This window comes from Anthonomus grandis, chromosome 9, assembly GCF_022605725.1.
Source record: "Anthonomus grandis grandis chromosome 9, icAntGran1.3, whole genome shotgun sequence".
NCBI classification, from domain to species: Eukaryota; Metazoa; Arthropoda; class Insecta; order Coleoptera; family Curculionidae; genus Anthonomus; species Anthonomus grandis.
Genome location: NC_065554.1, coordinates 23,733,697 through 23,759,472, shown reverse-complemented (window position 1 = coordinate 23,759,472; position 25,776 = coordinate 23,733,697). Strand labels below are relative to the sequence as shown.

General features: G+C 31.1%; 1 protein-coding gene across 1 annotated transcript in view; it reads left to right on the top strand.

The window, feature by feature from the left end:
- The window catches only part of LOC126740205 (nuclear pore complex protein Nup88), a 173,651-nt gene that overhangs the window by 140,821 nt on the left and 7,054 nt on the right, over positions 1-25,776 (top strand). The window contains exons 3-5 of the mRNA XM_050446140.1: positions 21,444-21,569; positions 25,308-25,519; positions 25,577-25,751. Of these exons, the coding sequence (XP_050302097.1) occupies positions 21,444-21,569; positions 25,308-25,519; positions 25,577-25,751 (513 nt within the window). The remainder of the gene's footprint in view (positions 1-21,443; positions 21,570-25,307; positions 25,520-25,576; positions 25,752-25,776) is intronic.

Here is a 25,776-nt window from a genome sequence, read left to right as displayed (position 1 = left end):
CTAATGGTGGAGTCGCTACTGAAGAGTAAAAGCTAAAAACAAGTATTATTTAACAACAAAACATGCACATTTTATGCATAACTTAAATGCATATGATACCCAATTTCCTATACTGACAGATCTCTATGCCATTTTATTAAAGTTTCAAGATATTTTTGTTAAACGATACGGTGTCCCTAAGAAGCTCCATCTTTGAAAATGTTTCGTTTATCTTTTGTCACTACATAAAATATTCAGTAGGGGTAGTCCATTCAGTTGGCGACCGTAAAACAAAAAAACGAGCGAGCGACATGCAACTGCAACGGAAGGACATGGACCGGATTATGTAGTTTTTCTTCCGGACCGTCATGCGTCTCTATCTTTTAAAGAAATTAATGTGTATCTGGGATAAATAATTACTAAGGAGGTACAAGATAATGCTACAAGTTCATTAAGAAAAAAATTATTTTATATCCTTGTGACATTCACCCTGAAAAAGATTTATTAGTTAATAAAATATTAATTAATTAAGCTTTATGTCATAAAAAACTAATTAAACGTTAAACAGATAAAGCGCGAATAAGCTAAATTAAATTTTATTGTATGTGAAAAATGCTCCAGTCCAGCCCTCGTACAAAAGACCGTAGATCATCCCATTCCAGCCCTCAACTGCCCTAAGATATTGAAGGAGCGAGTTAAAACTTACGTTCTAGGACAGGTATATGGTTCGACGTTTCCCGTGGGACAAAATGCGGCCCTCCAGGCTATTACCGCAAAATATCCTGTCTCTTGTATAAAGGAATAAATAAATAGGCGCTTTTAAGGCAAGATAGCCAAAAAAAATCTATATTAAATAATTTGGGAAATAAATAATTTTTTAAAAATTTCTCCCGCAAAAACTCACCCCTTCGAATTAGCAGTCATTTTCCTACCCGTCCCCCATCCCTCACCCATTAAATCATCGATATACAGCAGTCGGCAAAAACAAAAGAAAGCGTTTGCGGCGGCCGCAACCCTCATCCGCCCCACCCCCGGCCATTTCCGGAGTCGTAAAAAAAACCACCCTCTAATTCTAAAAACAACCCTTTTGTTTTCCGATGCTCTAGCTGCTGACCGCTATACCTTCTCTCTCTCTTTTCGTCGATAAATCTTACTTTTCGGACCGGTAGTTGTTTTAAGCGATGAACATTTTATTCCTGTGATTTCGGGAGTTATTCGGGTGCGTTTAGGAAAAGATTCAGTTTTTTTTCAAGTCAGATATCTTAATTTTTTAAAATAGTTTTATTATGTTTAGGTGAAAATATGGGTCATTTTGCGCTATGATGAAACATCAATTTGTAATCTCAAAAGAGGATTTTATGAGCTTTTGATGCTAGTATTGTTGGATATAGTTCACGTTTTGCTGAGTCTCTCGTATGGAAATTTACTTAACTTTTAGACGTACTAATTTTCACTGTGGATATTTTACCTGTCCAATAATAAGTTCCTGCTGTTCTGGAATTAAAATATTTATTTAAAGTTAAATTAGTTAATTGATTTATTTGCCTTGAATTAATTGATGAACAAGGTAAGAATAGTCAGTAAATACAATATTTAATAAAAGAATAAAAATTATAAGTGCTGTAAAAAGTAATATAAGTTTAGGTAAAATAAATTTATATAAATAAATATTACCAGTGTTCTCTCAATTATAGTTAAAAAAATAATGTATCTAAATCAATAATTAAGATAAAATATTCTTGAAAATATACATAATAATAATAATAATAATAATAAGACGTTTATTAGTTACCAAGAAATTACAGCATTTAAGCACAAAAAATAAAACTAAACTAAAGGTAGGTGTATTAACTTTTACAAAATTTTAAATATTACAAAATTCCCCTAAATATTGAGTATTTCATCATTTACCAATAACAAAAAAAAATCGAAGAATTTGTAACAAAATAAAAAAGCTAATAATGCAAGGTGACCAACAGGCGATAATATGCAGATTTACAGAGATATCCCTTACACAAAAGGCTCCCTGAATTCTGTTGAGGCCAAAAAAAAAATAATAAAAAAACAATAATTTAAAAATTTAATAATAAATATTCTACTGAAAAAGAAAGAACATACCTAATAGGAGCATGGGAAGAGGATCAGGATATGACAGAAAATATGAGGGTAAGGGAAGATGAGGAAAATTATATAACGATTCATGGCAACGTTCAAAGCCTTTCAGGAACAAAATCATGAACAATATTATTCACAAAAACGTTTAAAAAAAATCACTCATACACATAATTAACCAAGGAGAAGCAGCTTAATGTTAACTTTTAAAGTTTTTTCTGTCAATGTAAAATCATTTATTTTAAACCTATTTATATTGTGTGCAATCAAACATGAAAATGACTTTTTAAATAATTCCTTATTGTGCGCCGGAATAGTAAGCAAATTCTTTCTTCTAATATTTAGGTTATGTAGATCCGTTCGGAATCTAATCTTTCTAAGCAAATATGATGGAGACTTCCACTTAAGCAATTTATGACAAAAACAAATAAGATGTAATACTCGTCGATTGAACATATTTAACCAGCCCGCATCCTTTAGCTTATGAGAAATATGCTCCCCTCTCCTTACGCCAAATACAAGTCTTAGGCACGAATTCTGAAGTTTTTGTATCCGATAGGCATCTGAGCAGTCAAGACAAGGACCATAAATAGTATCGCAGAAATTGAAAAGTGACAAAACCAATGCTTCACAAAGCATTTTTTTAAATATTAGTACTTAAGTAATTCTTCTGCGCGTAAATAGTTTTTAGAACAGAGTATCCAATTTTAATAAGTGCAACATGCTCCCTAAATTTTAGTTCATGATCTATTAGGAGCCCCAGATTATTGGCTGAATTTTGAAATTGTATACCATCGTTATTCATTTCAAGTCTAAAATTATTTAAAATCTCAATCCGGTGAGCATCACTACAAAAAAGAATAGCTTTAGATTTGGTTGGATTAATTTTTAAAAGTAGATTTTGAGTTTCAGCAAAGATATTATTAAGATCTATATTAATATTAAGGTTAGCTTCAGGAGCATAACTGGGTTTAAATGAATAATAAATTTGAGTATCATCTGCATAGCAGTGATGTTTACATCTATTTAATTTTTTTGTTAATTATGATTTGTATATTGTATATAGCAATGGACCCAAAATAGTACCTTGTGGTACACCAGAAATAACGTCAAGTGCCTCCGATATTTTTCCATTTAGCAGAACTCTTTGTTTGCGGTTTGAAAGAAAGGATGACATAAGTGTTAAGGCCGACTGAGAAAATCCTAGATAATGTAATAGAGATATGAGTATCTCATGATTCACCATGTCAAATGCTTTGGTAAAATCTAAGAGAATTAAAACAGTTGCCTGATCTTTATCCAAAGCCCGAAATATATCGCCTGTAACTTGAGACAACGCAGTGACACAGCTATAGCCTTTACGAAACCCAGACTGATATTCTGGGATGAGATTATTGCTATTTAAATAATCAAGAATTTGGGGCTCCATAATTTTTTCCAAAATTTTCGAAAGAACAGAAAGTATAGAAATAGAACGAAGATTGTTGAATTCCGTGGGATTTTTAATTTTAGGTAAGGAAATTATATTGGCCTCCTTCCACTTTTCCGGAAAGTAGCTCTTCTCTAGACAACAATTTATAATGTGGGTAAGAGGGTTAATAATCACGGAACAGCAAAGCGTAACAATAGTAATATTTAAATTATCGGATCCAAATGCCTTACTTTTTATAGTTTGAAGAATTTTTTCTTCTAAATCCTGGTCTACTAAATTAAACATAAAATCGTATATATTAAGAAAAATTCCCTGCTCTCTAAAAAAATTTATAAAATCGGTATTAGGCTTATCTTGTAATGATATAGGAAGCTGTACATTAGATTTTTTAGAAATATTGATTTTTTCAACTCACTCCAAATTTCTCTGCACGAATCGCAGACGATGTAATATTTCTATACTGTTTATACGTATTCTAGTCCTCCCGATCCTTACTAGCTCTAAACTTATTTAGAGTCCTATTACGAAGCTTTTGCATAAACCTGATGTTGGGGGTTATCCAGGGGCTATATGTTTTTTTTATTATTAACCCTCTTAATTGGCGCATGTATTTCTAGGATATTAAGTATCGATTGTGTGAAAAAATCAACCTTAGTGTCAATTTCAGGCATGATATACATACTATGCCATGGTATTAACTCCAGATCAGACTGAAAACGTAAATGTTCAATATTACAAAGGTTTCTATATGTAAAACTAAAGCGTTGTGGCTCAGCAATATTAAAATTAATTTCATAAAAAACCAACAAGTGATCTGACACCTCAACATCCCTAACACCACAAGCCTCCATGAGGTCAATATTAGAAAAAATCAAATCAATCAGGGACATAGAAGTATCAGACACTCTTGTCGACTCTGACATGAATTGTTTTAAACCATAAACTTCAGTAATTTCAAACAATGAAGTATTTATATTTGGATTAAAAACATTTGTGTCAAAGTCGCCAAGAAGTATTATGTGCTCATAGGCAGCATAAAAATCAACCAGAATGTTATCCAGAGCGGAATAAAAAAGGTTTAGTTCACCTGTAGGTGGACGATAGATGTTTCCAACAAGATTTTTTTTTCATTTATATTTAGCTCGATCCAAATTTGTTCAAGAAAAGCTGCAGATTCTCTATGCTTAATACGAAAGTTAAAAGTATTTTTGAGATACAGAGCAACACCGCCACCTCTATTTAGCCTATCCTGACGAACGAGAATGTAACTATCCAAGTGAATAGTGTCATCGGAAACATGGGAGTGAAGCCAAGTCTGCGAGACACCGATCACGTCATATTTATACTTTTTTATATGATCCTGAAAAATATCAAAGCTGTTTGTAAGTGATCTAGTATTCAGATGCGCACATGAAAACATGTATGTAATATATAATAAAAGAAAATTTATATAAAAGAGAGGGACAAATAAGGGAGTGTAGGAATTAAAAAAAGGAGTTTGCAAGTATGCTCTTTAACTAATTTCTCTTTAGTTTAAGTTATCACAAGACAGGTAATAGTAACAGTAAAAAAATACCGCTCATGGTGGTGTTAAGTGGAGAACCCAAAAAAATTTATAGTAAATTATACGATACATAAATCTTAATTAAATATTTAAGTACACAATACAATATACTTATCAGACAACGAGGAAAAATAAACAATATTATTAATGTAGTAAGTTGAAGAAAAAAAAAAGACTACCCAATTCAAAGAAAAAAAAAACCAAAAAAGGAACCCCTGGTATATAAAAAAAATCAATTAATCATAATTTTCACATAAAAAAATTAAGAAAAAGTAAGTAATTACTACAAAAAAAAGACTCTGTGCAATAAAGAAACTGAACATGCCACAGTGAAAAGGTACACGTGACGAAAAAGAAAATTTATATTAAATTTAAAATTTTAAAAATTTAAATTTATATATATATATATATATATATATATATATATATATATATATTTATTAAATTATAAATGGACATTAGCGTCCCTATCATCAAATTATATAAGATATTCTCAACTCACCAAAAGAAAAGATAATTTATATATTTGTCAGCTCACCCAGGTCAGTAATTCTATGAACTTGATCACCCTTTTTGACGTAAATATTACCGTTATAAACCCACCAATTTTTAAAAGTAAATTTTCTAACCGCATTTTCAAATAAATTTAAACACACTTTGGTTAAGTCTTCTTTGATTTGTATACATATCAGAATTGTTCGCGTTAAAAGTACGCCTCCTAAAGATAAAGGGTGGTTTATAAAAATAAATATAATAGGAAATAAAAAGTTTAAAATTAAGAAAGAAATTGTGATAACAGGAAATAGTTTATGTAAAATATTTTATTTGGAGATTAATAAAAGGGGTTTCTCTTTTTCTGAAGTTTTAAAAGAAAAATCTTATTTCTGGCTTACAAGACCAGTATTTTTATTAAATTATTAAAACAATGCTAATATTCTATACTTATTTTTTAATTCTATAATTTTTTCAGGTATTTTAAATTTTGTGTTAAAAAATAGCCATTTTCTTTTAATATTATTAAGATTAGAATTTATTGGTTTGTCATTATACGTATTTATGTTTATAAGTTTTTCTTTTTATGATTTTGATTATTTCTTAGCGATATTTCTTTTTATCTTTGTGAAAGAGCTTTAAGACTTTCTTTATTAGTTTTAATAGCTCGTGCTTTTGGCAATGATAACATTTTACTTATAGATAATTTATGATAATAATTATAGGCTTCATTTTTTTGATTCCTTTGCTTTTTATTTGTGATTTTTGGTAAACTGACTTCTAATACCAGAATTAATTATAGACCAATAACTTCTAAGGGTCTTTTCCTTTTTCATTTTATAATCAGCTAAAAAGAGTGAACAGGCAGTTTGTTAATGATTCTAATATAAGCATTAAAGATCGTTGTACGTTATTTGATATTTGTTTTCATTTCTAGTCGTTCCCTAACAAAAACCAAGCATTTTTAAATTATATGACGTGAGCAAAGGATCCAAGAAGATTTACTTGTAATGCCTAAAATATCCAAAAAATAATTTTCATTTGCCAAAAATATTTTTAAAAAATTACCAAATATCTGCAATAAAGCCAAACATTGTTTCAGAGTATTGAACGAGGATCTGAATTCGTCCGGAACTATTTATTCGAAAATGTACGTCCTTCATCAGTCTGTATAATCATATAAAAGAATAAATTAATTTTATGCATATTAAAGTTAATATAAACGTGGCATATTAAAACGGCTTCTGAAACAAGATTAAAGTATCTTAAAACTCTTACGTTTCCAAAGGTCATTTCTCGAAAAATATTCCAAACATCCCCGACCCAAAACAAAAATTAGATTTTTCATCCAAAAGAATAATGCCTCATATTATAATCCGTAGGTATATTTAAAAATTCTTGCACATATTTCTCCCTGTGGCGACCGCAAAAATAAAAACCAATTTGCATTCAAAGGCACAAAGGACAAAGGGATGGGGTTCCCAACCCTTTTACGATTCTGCACACAGGAAGATGCGGGAGGAGGGAGGGAGCAGGAAGAAAAATATCATAAAACACCGGCGGTCAGTAAAAATTAGAATGCGAGACCGCTGTCATTTTTAATGTTCAAGAATCCTGCCCTTTCCCTCAGCCTCCCCTTTGGCGGATTTGTATATGTGTAGATAAAAGGGGGTTGGAATTCAGAAGAGATGATTTTGTGGGATTAATGTTTGCGTAAAGAATGCTAAAACAGGCTCGACATATGAGAATATTTGAGTTTTATCGAGCATAGAACCTAGATTGCATCTGGAAGTTAGTTATCAAAATAGCCTCTTAGGTAAACTTTAGGAAAGGTGTCTAAAAGAATATAAAAACGTTATAGAGACGTCTAGAAGAGGGAATGTAGCCTTAAAATATAGTCTTAAACATCATCTTGCTACCCGAGATGTAAAATTCCTATATGCGGAGTATGTTCGAAAATTCGCGTCCTCCATCGATCTGTATAATTTCTAATATTGATTTTTCATTGATAACTTCAAATAAATAATTCCGAACTGTTAATCTGTTGTGAGATGACCCTGATGGCGAACTAATTATAATTCGAAATATGCAACTAATAATATATTTTGGACAATTTTTTAAGACTCTAAGCGAAATATATAAATAAATAAACGAAACAAAATGTTATAATGACCTGTAAATACCGCAACAGCATTTTCATTACTTACGCCCACAGTTTCAAACAGATAATAATGTTGCTTTCGTCCCATTTAACGTTAGTAAATAAAAAGCGGCCAGAATAGATACACAAAAGATAATGGAACAGTCGGGGAATAAAATACTGAAACAATGGGAACTTCATAAATACATTTAGCAAGTTAAATTTATTGGGTTTTCTTATAATTTAACTTTTATAACTTCTATCTATATGATGTTTTCAAATATTTTAAATAGCTTATAGATAACTAAGGTCATTTATTACAAATAAATTTATGGTGTGAAGAGTGATTTCTTAGTTTTATTTGTTGCTGTAAGGGAAAATTTGTATTATTCTTGGGAATATTGGATGATCCAAGGACCTTAAATTTTAGATAGATAGCCCAACACGAATAACTGAACATCCTTCAACATTAATCGATGTTGAATTAGTGCCCTATCAAAACCACACTAAAATAGTTTTTACAACATTTTAATAGACTGTATGTAGCTTAGTAGTTTATTATAGGCTTTTATAAACATATATATTGTACTATCTTGGAAGTGAAATAGTACATGTTAGTATCATGATAGTATTTGTTCTGCAAGGAAATGTTCATTTTCTTCATAGAAGGATGGCTCATTGATATTTCCAATTTCTTTGGCTTCTGATAACCCTTGATCAAGCTACAGAAATCTGTAAGGATTCTTCACTAAACCTATGGCCCTGTCAGTAGTTCCAATCGACGGAATTTATTCATTATTTAGTGTTTTTGAGAGCGAACTATATTGCCTTTCAGGATCTCATCCATGCCCACGAATATCTCTATCTAGCTCTAATTAGAATTTCCTATTAGGAGAAGTCTTAATATTCTTAAAAAATATCTTTAGTTAATTCAAAGAAAGATGAGACAAGCTTAAGCTCTTTAAACATAGTCCAAGACGTTTAAACGAGAACGAAGGTGACTTATTGCTATTTCCAATTTTTCTTTGGCCTCTGATAACTCTAGATGGGGTTCCAGAATGTCATCCGTATCCTTATGTGAAGTTCTGGTTTATGTCAGTACCTCAGAATCTATTTACACTTTACAGCTTGCTCACAAACATGAAATCCATGAGACAAGGACAATTTATGTATATATATTAACTCCCTCTGACCTCTGGGAACTTTCAGTGAAATTCCAGTGATCCATCATGAGTCTTATGTAAGAGAACTTAAGCTTTAATTTTCTTTTTTGCTAATAGAACTGAAGATTCCATTCTGGCTTCAATAAGATTATACTAATAATCATTCGGATATTTAACCGTTTTTACTTTGGTGCAATGGATGGTATTTATTAATGAATTATGAGTTTCTGTGTATTCTAAGGATCATAAATACGATGTATTTCATCTCCAGTAATATTTTTCTTTAGGTAGTGCGGATCTTTCGTATGAAAACTCTTCATTTTCATGTACACTGACGTAGAAACTGCACCATAATATTATTTTCTCGAAAACCGTCGTATGAAAAAAAGGCAAGGAATCAAATTTGCTCCAAACTGAATGAGGATTTGAGAAGTAACGTTTGGGATCAGAATAAGCAGTGAAGTACTATTTTTAATACAAACATTAAATTTAAGAAACACGTACGGACACCACTGGAAAAAATTTTTTGTTACCCCAAATCCGTGTAGATACGTTATGACTAAAATGCATTTCTTTTCTTAAAATTTTAACGAGCCTTTATTTCGAAAAACAAACATTTTTTCTATATAAGTTTATAAAGAAAATTAAGCTTTATTCTAAACATAGAATCCGCTATTAAAGTTTAGTGCACTTGACAACGTGTCAAATTTATTTCAATTTGTGTAGGTTAATAGTTGATCGTTCTGTATAGTAGATAAGTAGTATAAGTTTTTTTTTATTCTTCATACGAAAAATCATCCGTCTTTTATGACTTGACGTATTTTTATCTTATACATTTTTGACTAAGTAAATTTTTCAAATTTTTAATTTACGTCATTTTCTAAAAATATATCATTCCAGTCTTAAGACATAATTGATTAAAATGAGTACTTATAGTATAATTAAAAAAAAATGTTTTTTTGTATATAACCCTAGAATATATTAAATATTTTTAATGCATAAAACATATGGCTATGATGTACGTTTTGTTTTACCAATCATTAATGGAAACTGCTGTTTCTAAATTGCCAATATATTTTTTGGGGTGATATCAATATTTTCAATTCAACTTAAAAAAAAATACATATTTGTTTATATATGTATGTTAGAAAAATAGTCGTTTTTTACCCAACCAAAGACGATATTTCTTAATTTAGGATCCTCTTTTACCCTTTTACCTCCATTAGTGTCTCGACGCGACACGATTTTCGGTCGTGTGACACATCCAGGTGGTAAATAACAATTGCGGTGACGTCTTTTGCTTTTTAGCCGCTCTTTACCGTAATTAGTGCGAATATGACTTAAATGACTTGATTGAGAAATATGGTGCGGCGAACCCCGAAAGAAATTAAAGGCTAAAACAAGTCGGTATGTATATCTTCATAAAATTTATTTCGGTGTTTTAATATGGTTTATGGGGGCCTTTTTAAGAGGGACTCCGGACATGGAAGGAAATTTTTCCATTTTAATTATTCGTTTGGTTTTAAAAGCGAAATTCAAGGGGTTAATCATGAAAAATTATCCAGATGTTACCGGCAGAGAAAATTCTATCGTATCTTGCTGTACCGTAATACAGCAAGTTTTTGCTTTAGGTGTAAGCTATTACGAATTTGGATATTTTTTAAGTGTGCTCTCAATATAAAAAAAATTAAAAGTAAATTTTATAATCAGTCAATATTTTTGTCACATAAGTATCAAGTCTTGCTGATTTTGACTTGCTTTAACATTTACAAACTGCTTTGTTTATCAGAAATATAATATAAACCACAATAAACGTAAAAAATGTTATTGTAAAAAATTCTAAAAAAATACACAGGTCAAAGTCTTAGAAGCTAGAAAATTAAGATTCGCCAGGTTTCGCTCTACCATTAATATCAATGTAATTGCTGTAGTGTAGTAATTACGAAAATGTTACATTTATCTGCTACAAACCGTCATCCAGGGTACCATGGAATAAACCAAATCTCAGTATATATGCTAAAAGCATTATTTTTTGTCAGTTGATTAGCACAAAGATATTCGCGTTGTTAACTAGAGTTTTAATGCATTTAAAATTTAAAGGTTATTTATAATATTTCTGTGTAGAGTCAGATTAAGTGTTTTTCATTGGTAAGCCATTGTTAATAGTTATTGTTGTATTATACTGCGTGCTATTTTTATTTAGATTACTTAATGTGGATAATAAGGAATTCTCGACAAAACTCGTACGCACGAAAGAGAAGTTTTTTAAATCGGTTTATTCGTTTTTTTTTCAGTTGAGATGATCAACAATCAAGAAAATTGTATAAAAATCTTTTAATAAGATCCAAACGAAAAATATTAAACAGCTATTTTTTGTCAGAGCCATATTGTATAAAATTGGGTTTTTCGCTATAAGAAAATCTATTTAGGTCTCTAAATAAGTAATCAATTTCTTTACCTTAGATACAATATTGCAAAGAAGAAAAACGTGTGGTGTGTAAATACTTATTATTTCTTCTTTATAATAAATTGTCTAAACGATAGAAATTAATTATTGATGTAGAGTACTAAATTTTTTTTTTGGCAAGATATCCAGTTCAATATTTTATACAATATATTACTCTTATTGCTTTAAGGAAAACCATTAAGATACTTTAGTTGACACCCAGTGTAGGTTGATGAAAAACTCTTATTATTTTTATATATATGTAGGTAACTTATTTTTGTTTTTCATGGTTAATTAGTTCTTTAGAAAATTTTATTTAAACCCATTAATTTAAGATTTGAGTCATATAACAAACTAGTAAATTATAGTTTTTACCTCTTTTGGCACACTCTTTAGTTAGCCAAAAATTACTTTACCTTGTATTTTAACTTTGCCAATTTTCTATTATTTACGCAGTTGAAGCAATTTAAGCAATTGAAATAAGAAAACGATACCAAATTATTAACTAGCTGCAAGTTGCAATTATGAGTTGTAAGTATCCTAAGAAAATTAAAATTAATTATAAAATACACGAAATATATAGTTTATTTTTTACCTTATTTTTTCTTTATTTATTTATGATTAAAATAAAAATATTTCAGATATTCACATCAAACGAATACCTGTATATGCAGTATATACAGACCTGTATATACAGCTCACTGCAATGTATTTACTGTAAACTCTAATGCCAACTTGTAGAAAAACATTGTTTATATTTCATTAGATCAGACTTATGTTTAGTTATTTTTAGCAGGCCTTTTTAAAAAATAAATATAAAAATTGGGAATTACATTTGTATATTATAACGATTAATTTAAATTTACATTTAAATTTTTTTTCATATTTTAGCCCTTTCAATTTATGAGACTGCAAAAAATATATAATCTAGTTCTAATATAAAAATATATAATAGTTCTTCTGAAACATCCTGTATATTAGTTTTTTTTAGCGTATAAAATGGCCACAACCAACATTATTTAACTTTACTTAAAGACGCGTTCATTTCAATTATGGTTATAGTTAATTAGGCGCAAAACTTATATTCCGATGAATTCTTAAAAAATTTAGTCACGCCTTAATCCAGGCACGGGGTTAAAATAACGCCGTAAACAATAATAAAACGGAATTTCGTCTCCATTTTCGCTGTTTTATGGGGATGAATATTCAAACCTATATTTTCTTACATTTATTTGCGACAGGGGCGTATCAATGTTTTTTTTTTTAATTATTGCGTAGAAGTACTAATGTTGAAATTTTTCTCTTAAAATTGTATTTCTTTTATGCAATTTTGTTTATTTTTGGTGCACGAAAACCATAATTTTACTACGATTGCCCTGATATATTTGTAACCCCTTTTTTTAATTTTATGTCTAAAAATGAAAAAACTATGAATTTAAAAAAATATATTTTTCTACTGCATTTTTTATGTATTTTATGTAATGAAAACCAGAATTTATAAACCTCTTGGACATTTAATGTGTAAACTCGTACTCTCGGATGTAATGGGTTTTTATGTCTGAAAATTGAAAAATATTGATTTATTTTTAATTTTCCTTTGTTTCACCTTTCACTTCTTTATTACTAGCTCAATAATCCCGATCGTAATTTTTTTACTTCGTACAAGAGCCATTATTTTATTACCGTATGGTTTTTATACCAATTTTATTAACTATTTAAACTTAATTTTTTTAATTGAATCTTATAGATTGATATGATATGATATGAAGCATAAGATATTGATATGAAGCATAAGAGATGCAGTAAGAAATATATGGCCAGTACAATGCGGGACTCTATACAACACGTGTTTGTGATAGGCTAGGGTTTAGTCAAATAGTTAAAGTAAAAATTTAAAAAAAAACATTGCCATTTAAAAAAATTAACTTTAGTATTGTAATGCTAGATAATATATTCATGTCTTAAAAAACTAGCAAAAAAAAAGAAAATCGGCGGGTCTGAGCGTTTTTCAAAAATATACAGGGTTGTTGGGAAAATTGCAATATTCCATTTTTTCGAGACACCGTGTATAAAACTACTACATATTCTTTTTTTGTTTATTTTTTATCTAATATTATATTATTATTTTTGCGGTTTTCTAGTTTTTATATTTTTTAGTTAAGTAATATTAGATTTTTTAATAATTTTTATATATTATTTTTTATCCAATTTAGCTTATCATATATGTTAAAGTAATTTTTTTTCTTTTAATTTGTTCTTTTTTTATTTGAATTTCTTTTTTATAATTTGAAAAAAAAAAGGCAATTTTTAATATCTGTAAATGTGGATGTGTTCTCAAAATATATATATAATCCTATGAAACTGGTGTGCAATAAATTTACAAAATCGTGTAATTTTTGTTTTTTCTATATTTATATTATTAAAATTATTAGTTTTAGATTATTATTTCTCTACTTTTGTTTTGCTTATTTATTGTTTCCACATTTTGCTAATTTAACTTTTTTGAAATAAGCATCAATTCATTATAAAGCTAAAATATTTAATTTTCTTTTCTTTCTAAATATTTTGAAATTAAAAAATTATTTTTTTCTAGAAATTTTATCTGCCTTTAACTTTTTAAATTTTAGAAAATTATTCTTGATTGAAATTATTTTTTTTATTGAATGATTTATATTTTTTTAATTTTATTCTGTATATTAATATTTTGAGGTGTAATTTTTGTTTTACTTTCTTACAAGTAAATCATGGATTAAATAATTTTAATTTGCATTTAAAAGAAAACCTTGATTTTGATTTCGAACTTCTGGTTTTGAAGTATATTATTAAATTTTAACTTATTAAAAAATACTTGTTATGGTAACAAAATCGTAAATAATATTTATATTAATGGATTTAACAAAATAATAAAGACACGAACTAGAACAATGCCAAGAAGTTAGATACTGATATATTTAAAGTTTATCTAACCCCTAAAATTAGCGATCATTCCATTATATCAATCATTATTGGTAAAAAAAGGGCCTATAAAATTTTCGACGTTTGAGATATCGTACTTCAAAGTTTGGTTTTTTTCATTTTTCGGGTATACCATACCCCCCCGTATCGAATTTTTTCACCAAAAATTGATTTTTTTTAGAAATCAAACTAAGTATACCAGCGTCTTATTCTGATCATCTAGATTACGAAAACACCGGGTTATAACAGGATCCGAGCAGAACTAAAGGAATGAGAGCACTTTGAAAATCCTGAAAAAGTCGTTTTCGACGTCTGTTTTTGAGGCCAAAAATGGGCATCAAAAATGCCATATCTCGGCTATCGTAAATGCTACGACCTTGCGGATGGTCTCGTTGGATTCAGAATGACGAAACTAAGACAAAACCGTTGGAATTTTCCCAATAGCTCCCATAGAAGCCGAGATATCGTACTTCAAAGTTTGGTTTTTTTCATTTTTCGGGTATACCCCCCCCGTATCGAATTTTTTCACCAAAAATTGATTTTTTTCGAAATCAAACTAAGTATACCAGCGTCTTATTCTGATCATCTAGATTACGAAAACACCGGGTTATAACAGGATCCGAGCAGAACTAAGGGAATGAGAGCACTTTGAAAATCCTGAAAAAGTCGTTTTCGACGTCTGTTTTTGAGGCCAAAAATGGGCATCAAAAATGCCATATCTCGGCTATCGTAAAAGCTACGACCTTGCAGATGGTCTCGTTGGATTTAGAATGACGAAACTAAGACAAAACCGTTGGAATTTTCCCAATAGCTCCCATAGAAGCCGAGATATCGTACTTCAAAGTTTGGTTTTTTTCATTTTTCGGGTATACCCCCCCGTATCGAATTTTTTCACCAAAAATTGATTTTTTTCGAAATCAAACTAAGTATACCAGCGTCTTATTCTGATCATCTAGATTATGAAAACACTGGGTTATAACAGGATCCGAGCAGAACTAAGGGAATGAGAGCACTTTGAAAATCCTGAAAAAGTCGTTTTCGACGTCTGTTTTTGTGGCCAAAAATGGGCATCAAAAATGCCATATCTCGGCTATCGTAAAAGCTACGACCTTGCAGATGGTCTCGTTGGATTCAGAATGACGAAACTAAGACAAAACCGTTGGAATTTTCCCAATAGCTCCCATAGAAGCCGAGATATCGTACTTTAAAGTTTGGTTTTTTTCATTTTTCGGGTATACCCCCCCGTATCGAATTTTTTCACCAAAAATTGATTTTTTTCGAAATCAAACTAAGTATACCAGCGTCTTATTCTGATCATCTAGATTACGAAAACACCAGGTTATAACAGGATCCGAGCAGAACTAAGGGAATGAGAGCACTTTGAAAATCCTGAAAAAGTCGTTTTCGACGTCTGTTTTTGAGGCCAAAAATGGGCATCAAAAATGCCATATCTCGGCTATCGTAAAAGCTACGACCTTGCAGATGGTCTCGTTGGATTCAGAATGACGAAACTAAGACAAAACCGTTGGAATTTTCCCAATAGCTCCCATAGAAGCCGAGATATCGTACTTTAAAGTTTGGTTTTTTTCATTTTTCGGGTATACCCCCCCGTATCGAATTTTTTCACCAAAAATTGATTTTTTTCGAAATCAAACTAAGTATACCAGCGTCTTATTCTGATCATCTAGATTACGAAAACACCAGGTTATAACAGGATCCGAGCAGAACTAAGGGAATGAGAGCACTTTGAAAATCCTGAAAAAGTCGTTTTCGACGTCTGTTTTTGAGGCCAAAAATGGGCATCAAAAATGCCATATCTCGGCTATCGTAAAAGCTACGACCTTGCAGATGGTCTCGTTGGATTCAGAATGACGAAACTAAGACAAAACCGTTGGAATTTTCCCAATAGCTCCCATAGAAGCCGAGATATCGTACTTTAAAGTTTGGTTTTTTTCATTTTTCGGGTATACCCCCCCGTATCGAATTTTTTCACCAAAAATTGATTTTTTTCGAAATCAAACTAAGTATACCAGCGTCTTATTCTGATCATCTAGATTACGAAAACACCAGGTTATAACAGGATCCGAGCAGAACTAAGGGAATGAGAGCACTTTGAAAATCCTGAAAAAGTCGTTTTCGACGTCTGTTTTTGAGGCCAAAAATGGGCATCAAAAATGCCATATCTCGGCTATCGTAAAAGCTACGACCTTGCAGATGGTCTCGTTGGATTCAGAATGACGAAACTAAGACAAAACCGTTGGAATTTTCCCAATAGCTCCCATAGAAGCCGAGATATCGTACTTTAAAGTTTGGTTTTTTTCATTTTTCGGGTATACCCCCCCGTATCGAATTTTTTCACCAAAAATTGATTTTTTTCGAAATCAAACTAAGTATACCAGCGTCTTATTCTGATCATCTAGATTACGAAAACACCAGGTTATAACAGGATCCGAGCAGAACTAAGGGAATGAGAGCACTTTGAAAATCCTGAAAAAGTCGTTTTCGACGTCTGTTTTTGAGGCCAAAAATGGGCATCAAAAATGCCATATCTCGGCTATCGTAAAAGCTACGACCTTGCAGATGGTCTCGTTGGATTCAGAATGACGAAACTAAGACAAAACCGTTGGAATTTTCCCAATAGCTCCCATAGAAGCCGAGATATCGTACTTTAAAGTTTGGTTTTTTTCATTTTTCGGGTATACCCCCCCGTATCGAATTTTTTCACCAAAAATTGATTTTTTTCGAAATCAAACTAAGTATACCAGCGTCTTATTCTGATCATCTAGATTACGAAAACACCAGGTTATAACAGGATCCGAGCAGAACTAAGGGAATGAGAGCACTTTGAAAATCCTGAAAAAGTCGTTTTCGACGTCTGTTTTTGAGGCCAAAAATGGGCATCAAAAATGCCATATCTCGGCTATCGTAAAAGCTACGACCTTGCAGATGGTCTCGTTGGATTCAGTATGACGAGACTAAGACAAAACCGTTGGAATTTTTCCAATAGCTCCCATAGAAGCCGAGATATCGTACTTCAAAGTTTGGTTTTTTTCATTTTTCGGGTATACCCCCCCGTATCGAATTTTTTCACCAAAAATTGATTTTTTTCGAAATCAAACTAAGTACACCAGCGTCTTATTCTGATCATCTAGATTACGAAAACACCGGGTTATAACAGGATCCGAGCAGAACTAAGGGAATGAGAGCACTTTGAAAATCCTGAAAAAGTCGTTTTCGACGTCTGTTTTTGAGGCCAAAAATGGGCATCAAAAATGCCATATCTCGGCTATCGTAAATGCTACGACCTTGCGGATGGTCTCGTTGGATTCAGAATGACGAAACTAAGACAAAACCGTTGGAATTTTCCCAATAGCTCCCATAGAAACCGAGATATCGTACTTCAAAGTTTGGTTTTTTTCATTTTTCGGGTATACCCCCCCGTATCGAATTTTTTCACCAAAAATTGATTTTTTTGGAAATCAAACTAAGTATACCAGCGTCTTATTCTGATCATCTAGATTACGAAAACACCGGGTTATAACAGGATCCGAGCAGAACTAAGGGAATGAGAGCACTTTGAAAATCCTGAAAAAGTCGTTTTCGACGTCTGTTTTTGAGGCCAAAAATGGGCATCAAAAAAGCCATATCTCGGCTATCGTAAATGGTACGACCTTGCGGATGGTCTCGTTGGATTCAGAATGACGAAACTAAGATAAAACCGTTGGAATTTTCCCAATAGCTCCCATAGAAGCCGAGATATCGTACTTCAAAGTTTGGTTTTTTTCATTTTTCGGGTATACCCCCCCGTATCGAATTTTTTCACCAAAAATTGATTTTTTTCGAAATCAAACTAAGTATACCAGCGTCTTATTCTGATCATCTAGATTACGAAAACACCGGGTTATAACAGGATCCGAGCAGAACTAAGGGAATGAGAGCACTTTGAAAATCCTGAAAAAGTCGTTTTCGACGTCTGTTTTTGAGGCCAAAAATGGGCATCAAAAAAGCCATATCTCGGCTATCGTAAATGGTACGACCTTGCGGATGGTCTCGTTGGATTCAGAATGACGAAACTAAGATAAAACCGTTGGAATTTTCCCAATAGCTCCCATAGAAGCCGAGATATCGTACTTCAAAGTTTGGTTTTTTTCATTTTTCGGGTATACCCCCCCGTATCGAATTTTTTCACCAAAAATTGATTTTTTTCGAAATCAAACTAAGTATACCAGCGTCTTATTCTGATCATCTAGATTACGAAAACACCGGGTTATAACAGGATCCGAGCAGAACTAAGGGAATGAGAGCACTTTGAAAATCCTGAAAAAGTCGTTTTCGACGTCTGTTTTTGAGGCCAAAAATGGGCATCAAAAAAGCCATATCTCGGCTATCGTAAATGATACGACCTCGCGGATGGTCTCGTTGGATTCAGAATGACGAAACTAAGACAAAACCGTTGGAATTTTCCCAATAGCTCCCATAGAAGCCGAGATATCGACCTTCAAAGTTTGGGTTTTTTCATTTTTCGGGTATTATTTCTACAAAGCCAGATGAATAAGTTATTGAGTTCAACGTTCATGACCTGTTGCAATTGATGAATGTCTTTACCCACCACATATATCATTGTATCGTCCGCAAACAACACCACATTACACCCCCGCATTACCTCCACCATATCGTTGACATATAATAAAAATAGCAAGGGGCCCAAGACCGTTCCCTGCGGCACACCATGCTTTACATTAACACTTTCAGATGAACTATTTTTGTAGATGACTCGCTGAACTCTACCACTTAGATTGAAACCACTTCAATATATTATTTTTAAGGCCTTACCATTCTAATTTCCTAATTAACATTTCTCTACTCACGGTTTGAAATTGCTTACAATCAATTAAAATAAAAATTATACAGACGTCAACTTACTAGCTAATGGTTGCGAATTTTTAAAAAATTTTGACAGTATATGCCCAAGGGTTCAAAAATTCGTCAAAAGGAAAAATAAGTTGATAAAAGATGGATAACACTTGATATAAGAATATAAATGCAAAAATACTTTACAAAAGGGTGATATGGAAAATAATGAAATCATATGGAATGAATATTATTGTAAACAAAATAAATGTTGAGAAGGAAGGATTTTACGCTCAATAAAAATAATCCAAAACAACTCTGAAGTAATGAAAAGACTCTTTTGACCGGAAAGAACTAAAATGTGTCCAATAAAGTGTGTAATGTCACTCGCAGACAGTAGACTCGATTTAATGAATATTTGGTAAATTTTATTGAAGCTGTTCTTTAAGCGATTAATAGTCTAACTGATTTTACAAGAACCCCTGTACGAAATAGTTTAATGACAAAATTTAATAATATTTCCGTGACAAGAATTAAAGAAATAATTAAAGACCTAGAAAATTTTGGTGGAGGGAAGACTGGTGTTTTAAAGCAGCTTCTGTGCGATGTTGATGATCGTTTTTTAGATATTATTGAGTACTGGAATAATAATAATAATAATAATAATAATAATAACTTTTATTAATTCCCAATACAATTAACAATTCAATATTTACATTGCTGTAAAAGAAATAATAATAATAATATAATTGTGCAGAATTAAATGGCCTAATTTCAGCATCCTAACAATTACGTAGGGGCTGTTGAAGCCACGAAGTAAACTGTTTATTTATTTATTTATTTATTTTTTTATAATTATATATATAAGAATATATTTACAAAATAAAGAGGGAGAAAGAGAGAGAGAATAGTAGGAGAGATCGAAAGAAAAGAAGGCGTAAAGAAGAGAAAAGAAGAGATGACACTATAAATGCAGCGCTACGTCACATATTGTATAATTAAATAGGTTACATATTAAACAAACATTTTTTTTCCAAATTGAATTTCTAAATGAGCGGACTGACAATGTTAAATCATTAATTTTATACTTATTTATCAGCTTGGCAGCATTTTAGGAAAAAACTGATTTAAAAATTTTCTTATGATGTCTTAGAATGTCACAAGATATCTTTGTCTTAGGTTTATGTGCTGAAGTTCCTAGTTTAATTTTATTAAAAAGGTAGTGAGGGGTGCGATTTTTTAAAATTTTATAATAAAAAGAAACTGAATGTAGCTTTCTACGTGTTGCCATATCTAACCATTTTACATCTTTAAGCTTATAAGTAATGCTGTTGCGTCTTCGTATACCAAAAATATAACTGTCTACTATTGTTCCTGTTCCAAAAGTACAAGACATCAAATGTGGTAATGAATTTCGACCTATTAATACTGTGCCAGTCTATGACAAATAAACATTGAGTTTTTCAACTTTTGAGCTAAAACGTGTTGTTCTGAGATATTAAACTGTTCACACCCAACTCTCCGCCGCTGTCCTTCTTAACAATATAATTAAGAAAGCATAGGTTAGGTAATCTCACACTCGCGAAGATTTGGCCGCGGCAGAAGCGGTCGAAATTACCATAAAAAAGCGATAAAATTAGCGCGCGGATTAGCGGAATGCGTGAACGAGGCTTAAACTAACAGTTAGGTATTATTTAAACCACCCTCCGAATAATCGCCGGGGTAAGGTACAATTTTGAGTAAATCAAAATGATTCCGGCAACTTTTAAGCCTTCTGAAATTTTTGGTATCATTTACTATGGAAATTATTATATACAGGGTGTCCCGTACGCAATGGTTAATAACTATAAACAGTCGATTCTATTAAAAAGATATAGATTAAGTTAAATTTTCTCATATAAATGCAATCAAATTACAAGATGAAAAGGGGTTCTTCAGATTTACACCATTTTTTGTATGGATAACAAATTTAACCTAACCACTACTAAATTTGTCAATTGTACTGATTATTAACGAAAATAGAATGTTTTGACAAAATGTCAAAATATGGTGAGGGAGTATAAAAATTAATGAAAATATTGATAAAGTATCATTAATGTATGGTCGCCACCTGGCGTCCCATCTAAAACTACACCTACAAAACAAAAGCCATTAACCGAGTCGTAAAGGGACCTTTTAAAATGATATACTCGCGAAATTTTCCCTCGAAACTCCTCCGGTATAATTCTTTGGTGTGACTTGCAGAGGTAATTTAGCGTAATAATTATTTATTTTTAGGCGAATATTTTCATAAATTTATTTTATTGCAGGAGCTACAGTTTGGACGAGCACTTGCTCGCCACCAGCGATGTGGTGCAGGTTCGACAAGTGAAATTTCACCCTGGGAGTGTCAGCGATTCGCATATTTTAGTTTTAACGTCCGATAATATGTTAAGGTAAGAGTTTTTATATGTTTTATGAATTTAAGTTAAAAAATGAATCATGTCTTTTTATCTTAGGTTTGCTTGTAAATATTGAATTATTTGTGAAAATACTTGACGGTGATGTGTTTGATAAAGAGACCAGAATTAAATTATTCAAGGAAAAGTCACTGTAATTGATACAAAAGAAATTGTCGAATTTAGGAAAGCAAAATATGCTATTTAAAAAAATAAAAAAAATATTGTTTAAGTTTTCAGTAAAATATCTATTTAAGACAAAAGAGATTTTTATGAAGGATTTTGGATGGAAATATATTTTCAAGAGTTAAATTTTCTAAAAATGAAATATTTTGCAATACAAATAACTGATATATTTTTTCTCAAACAAATATATATTCGACGAATCCACAGTTCTCGTATATGATTCCGCGAGTCAGTAATCATTCCTAACAGAATGTTCTCGGGATGGGCAAAGTAAGCGTTAGTGCTTATGACATTATCAATTATTTTCTTTATGTTTTCGGGAAATTCTCGAGAAAAAATTATAGATTGCCATAAATGTTGCGCTCCATACTGGCACAATGGTTTCGTTTTGATATAAAACCACATTGGTGCATAAACCTTCATAATAAACCTTGATAAAACGACCAAGGTGTCAGAAGGTTCACTGGTTGATATATATAAACGTAATACCCTGTTAGCCATTGTTAACCATCGAGCATGACTTAATCTTCCTGGATTTTTTTTGCTTAGAGTATCCGAACAAGTTCCAGTTTTAATGGCACAACATATCTGATATAAGTACTGCTGATCAGTACTTAGATCTTCTTTATTTATTTCAGGTAAATCAGTTTCAATTGAATTAAATTTTTGGACAACTCGCAAGTTGTCAAAAGTGATCCAATGGGTCCTGAAAGTGAATGTTGCCCTGTAGTTTTTCCTTCCAAAGCTTGCAACAAATGTCGAAGAGGTAACTCGTTGGCGTGAAGCAAACATATCAGCCATTGGACGGGTGTTCCAATCTGCTTTTCCATTAATCTAATCACACCACTTTTCCAGCCCGTGTTAACATTTGTACCATCACAACCGATTGCCCTAATGAAGTTTAAACTTATTGATTTGGTCTTTAAACAAGAAATCATACTTTTTACAATATTGGCAGATGTTCCAGATCCTTTAATTGTTAAATGGTCAAGATACTTGCTTTTTGGTTCTTCTATAAGAGCTATATGTTCTTCTTGTCTGATAACACGGCGTCCTTCACTTAAAACCATAGTGTGATCTTTTCTTCCATCAAAATAAATTCCTTGTATGTTAATTTCGATATCACAATTTGGTTTTTTGGTGGATTTTTTGGATATTTTATTTGTGTTTTAAATATATTATTTATGAACTATTTACAGTTATACCAAATCCGAAATAATTTTTTTATTTTAAGGTCATTGGGGCGCGGTCAAATTTTATTTTAAAATTTTGAAAAAAATACAACATTATTTTTAAACCATTCCACAACTTTTTTTCACTATACCAAATAAAATTTCGAAAAAATTTTTTTTCAGCCTTTTTCGGCCCGCCCTAATGGACATACATTATGGCCGAACCTAGTAAGATAATTATTTAAAGAATAATCAACAAGTTGAGGGCGACTTATATGTTTTTTATCTAAAATTATAATTGTTTGATCGTATAACAGGGATAAGAAATATGTTAGAAATAATGAAGACAAATTATAGATTTTTGAAGAAAATATTAAAATTTCATACTTTTTAATTTATTAATTCATTCATAGTTCATTAGTTCGTTCATTATTTAAATTAGTTTTATTTATTTTTATGGGTGTTCTTTCTTTAAAGACTTTAATTTTGTAATTTCTGCATTTGAGAAATTTGTCATGTTGTTCATACTAATTTTATTAATCCAGCAATTATTTTTTCTTAAAATAAATTTTAGTTATGCACGAAAATCGTTAAAAGTTAATAATAATAAATATTTTTTATTTGCATAGAAGAAACAAAAAAAAAATACAAGTTTACAAAATCTAGCAATAAATTTACGCAAATAAAAGGCCAACAAATTCAGAATTCTGCCATGGCAGATTCTGGTCTTTAACATTGTGGCCCAACGCTTCATTAAAAAAAATGGTAATTTCAGTAACGCTCATTAACAGTAACGCTTAACTAATAACTGATTAAATACAGCTTTTTCTTTAATCATATACCTAATAAACCTACATATAAGAGTTCTAAATTCTAAATATGACAGTTTAACATCAAGCAAAACAATACACATTGCAAATACCCAAAAAACAGATTAAATTTTTTGTTAAATAACAAAAAATAGAAAAATTATTGCAGACAATAAATAAATAAATAAAACGATCCCAATACCAAAAATTGTAATAAATTACTCAAAAAAACAACCATTCAAAAAGTTAAAAAAGAAGAACTTAAATTATAAACCCGGCTGATTCATTAGATGTACAATCATCCTATTACGAAAAGTATTACAAGAAATTGATAATTGGTCCGGATCCAAATTTAAAGAATTTATTTGATAAGCAAAATTGTAAGAAAATGATCGTTTAAATAACTGTGTTTTATGTCTCGGAATGAGAATAGTATTTCTTCTTAAATTTAAATGGTGTACATCATTTCTAAAAGTTATTTTTTGATAGAGATAGGGCGGACTACGATAGATTAAAATTTTATAAAAAAATGCTAAAGAATGAGCAATTCTTCGATTATGCATATTAAGCCATCCAAGTTCGTGAAGTTTATGGGAAATGCGGTTTCTCCTGCGAATGCCAAATATTAGTCGAATGCAAGAGTTTTGGAGCTTTTGCAGTCTACCCCTATCCTCATAATCAATACACCAGCCATACACTACATCACAGTAATTACATTGTGAAAGGACCAATGAATCATATAAAAGCTTCTTAATATCTTTACTTAAATAGTGTCTATGCAAATAAATTCATTTCAAAGCAAGATATGCCTTTTTAAGAATATTAGACACGTGATGTTTGAAACGAATATTATTATCTACTATAAGGCCCAAACTCTTACTTTTGTCAACAACTGGAATTCTTTCGTCCCCCAATTTAATGTTTATACTATTTAAAATATTATTTACATTAGTTCGATTACCTATGAATATTATAGATGACTTCGAAGGATTTAATTTTAATAAATGCTTTGAAGAAACATCACAAATAGCTTGTAAATCCTGATTAATTTTAAACTCAGCCATTTTAAAATCTCCTGGTAAAAATGAATAATATAACTGCGTGTCATCTGCATAAAAATGATGGGCACAATGGTTTAATTGAAGATAAAATCTAGACGTGTAAATGATAAAAAACAAGGGTCCTAAAATACTACCCTGAGGCACACCACTTTCAACTTCCAAAGGATCAGATATTTCGTTATCTATTTTAACACGTTGAATCCGATTATTTAAATAAGAGGCAATTAAATTAATAGCAGTATGATCCCTAACACCATAGTGTTAGGGATCAATCTTTTTGCAATTTTAATAATGATCATCTTTAAATTGTGTTTTAATTAAATCAAAAATAATAAATAAGATTAGAATCTTAGAAAGAGACATGGATCTTTAACTGACTTCAGCAATCCTCATTTTTGTGCCACCACTATTTTAAATACCCAATTTCTTTTAAACACCCATAAAGATTGCCCTATTGAAACGACATTCCAAAAATATTCTGAAACACATTTACTTCCATTATTTCAGGCTTTACCAAATAGAAAAAAACGAAGCGATCGACATCAACAAATTCCTAATAGGAGAAAAACCGGGTGGAGTATTTCCCGGAAGCAAAACCTCCTTCTTGGACATGTACGGGGAAATCGCTGTTGACTTCGACTTTGGTTTTCCAGATATAGTGCAAGAAAAACCCATTTGGAAAGCCATGGAAGAGCTGGGCATCAGTAAAACCACAACTGGTAAACTCTCACAGTTAATTAATTCATTAATATAAATAAAATCAACATTTTCTATAGGCTCTCATCAAAACATCATACAAGTCAAATCCAGACTTAAAGTGGTTCCATCCAGTCCAATTGAGCAAGAAAAGAATAAGAAGAATGGCAAAGAGGAAGAAGAGTTGGTGTGGCCAGTGTATATTTTAAGGGGGGATTTTTCAGTTCTCTGCATCAATATTGATTTAAATAAGCGGTACTATAGTGAGGAATAGTTACAA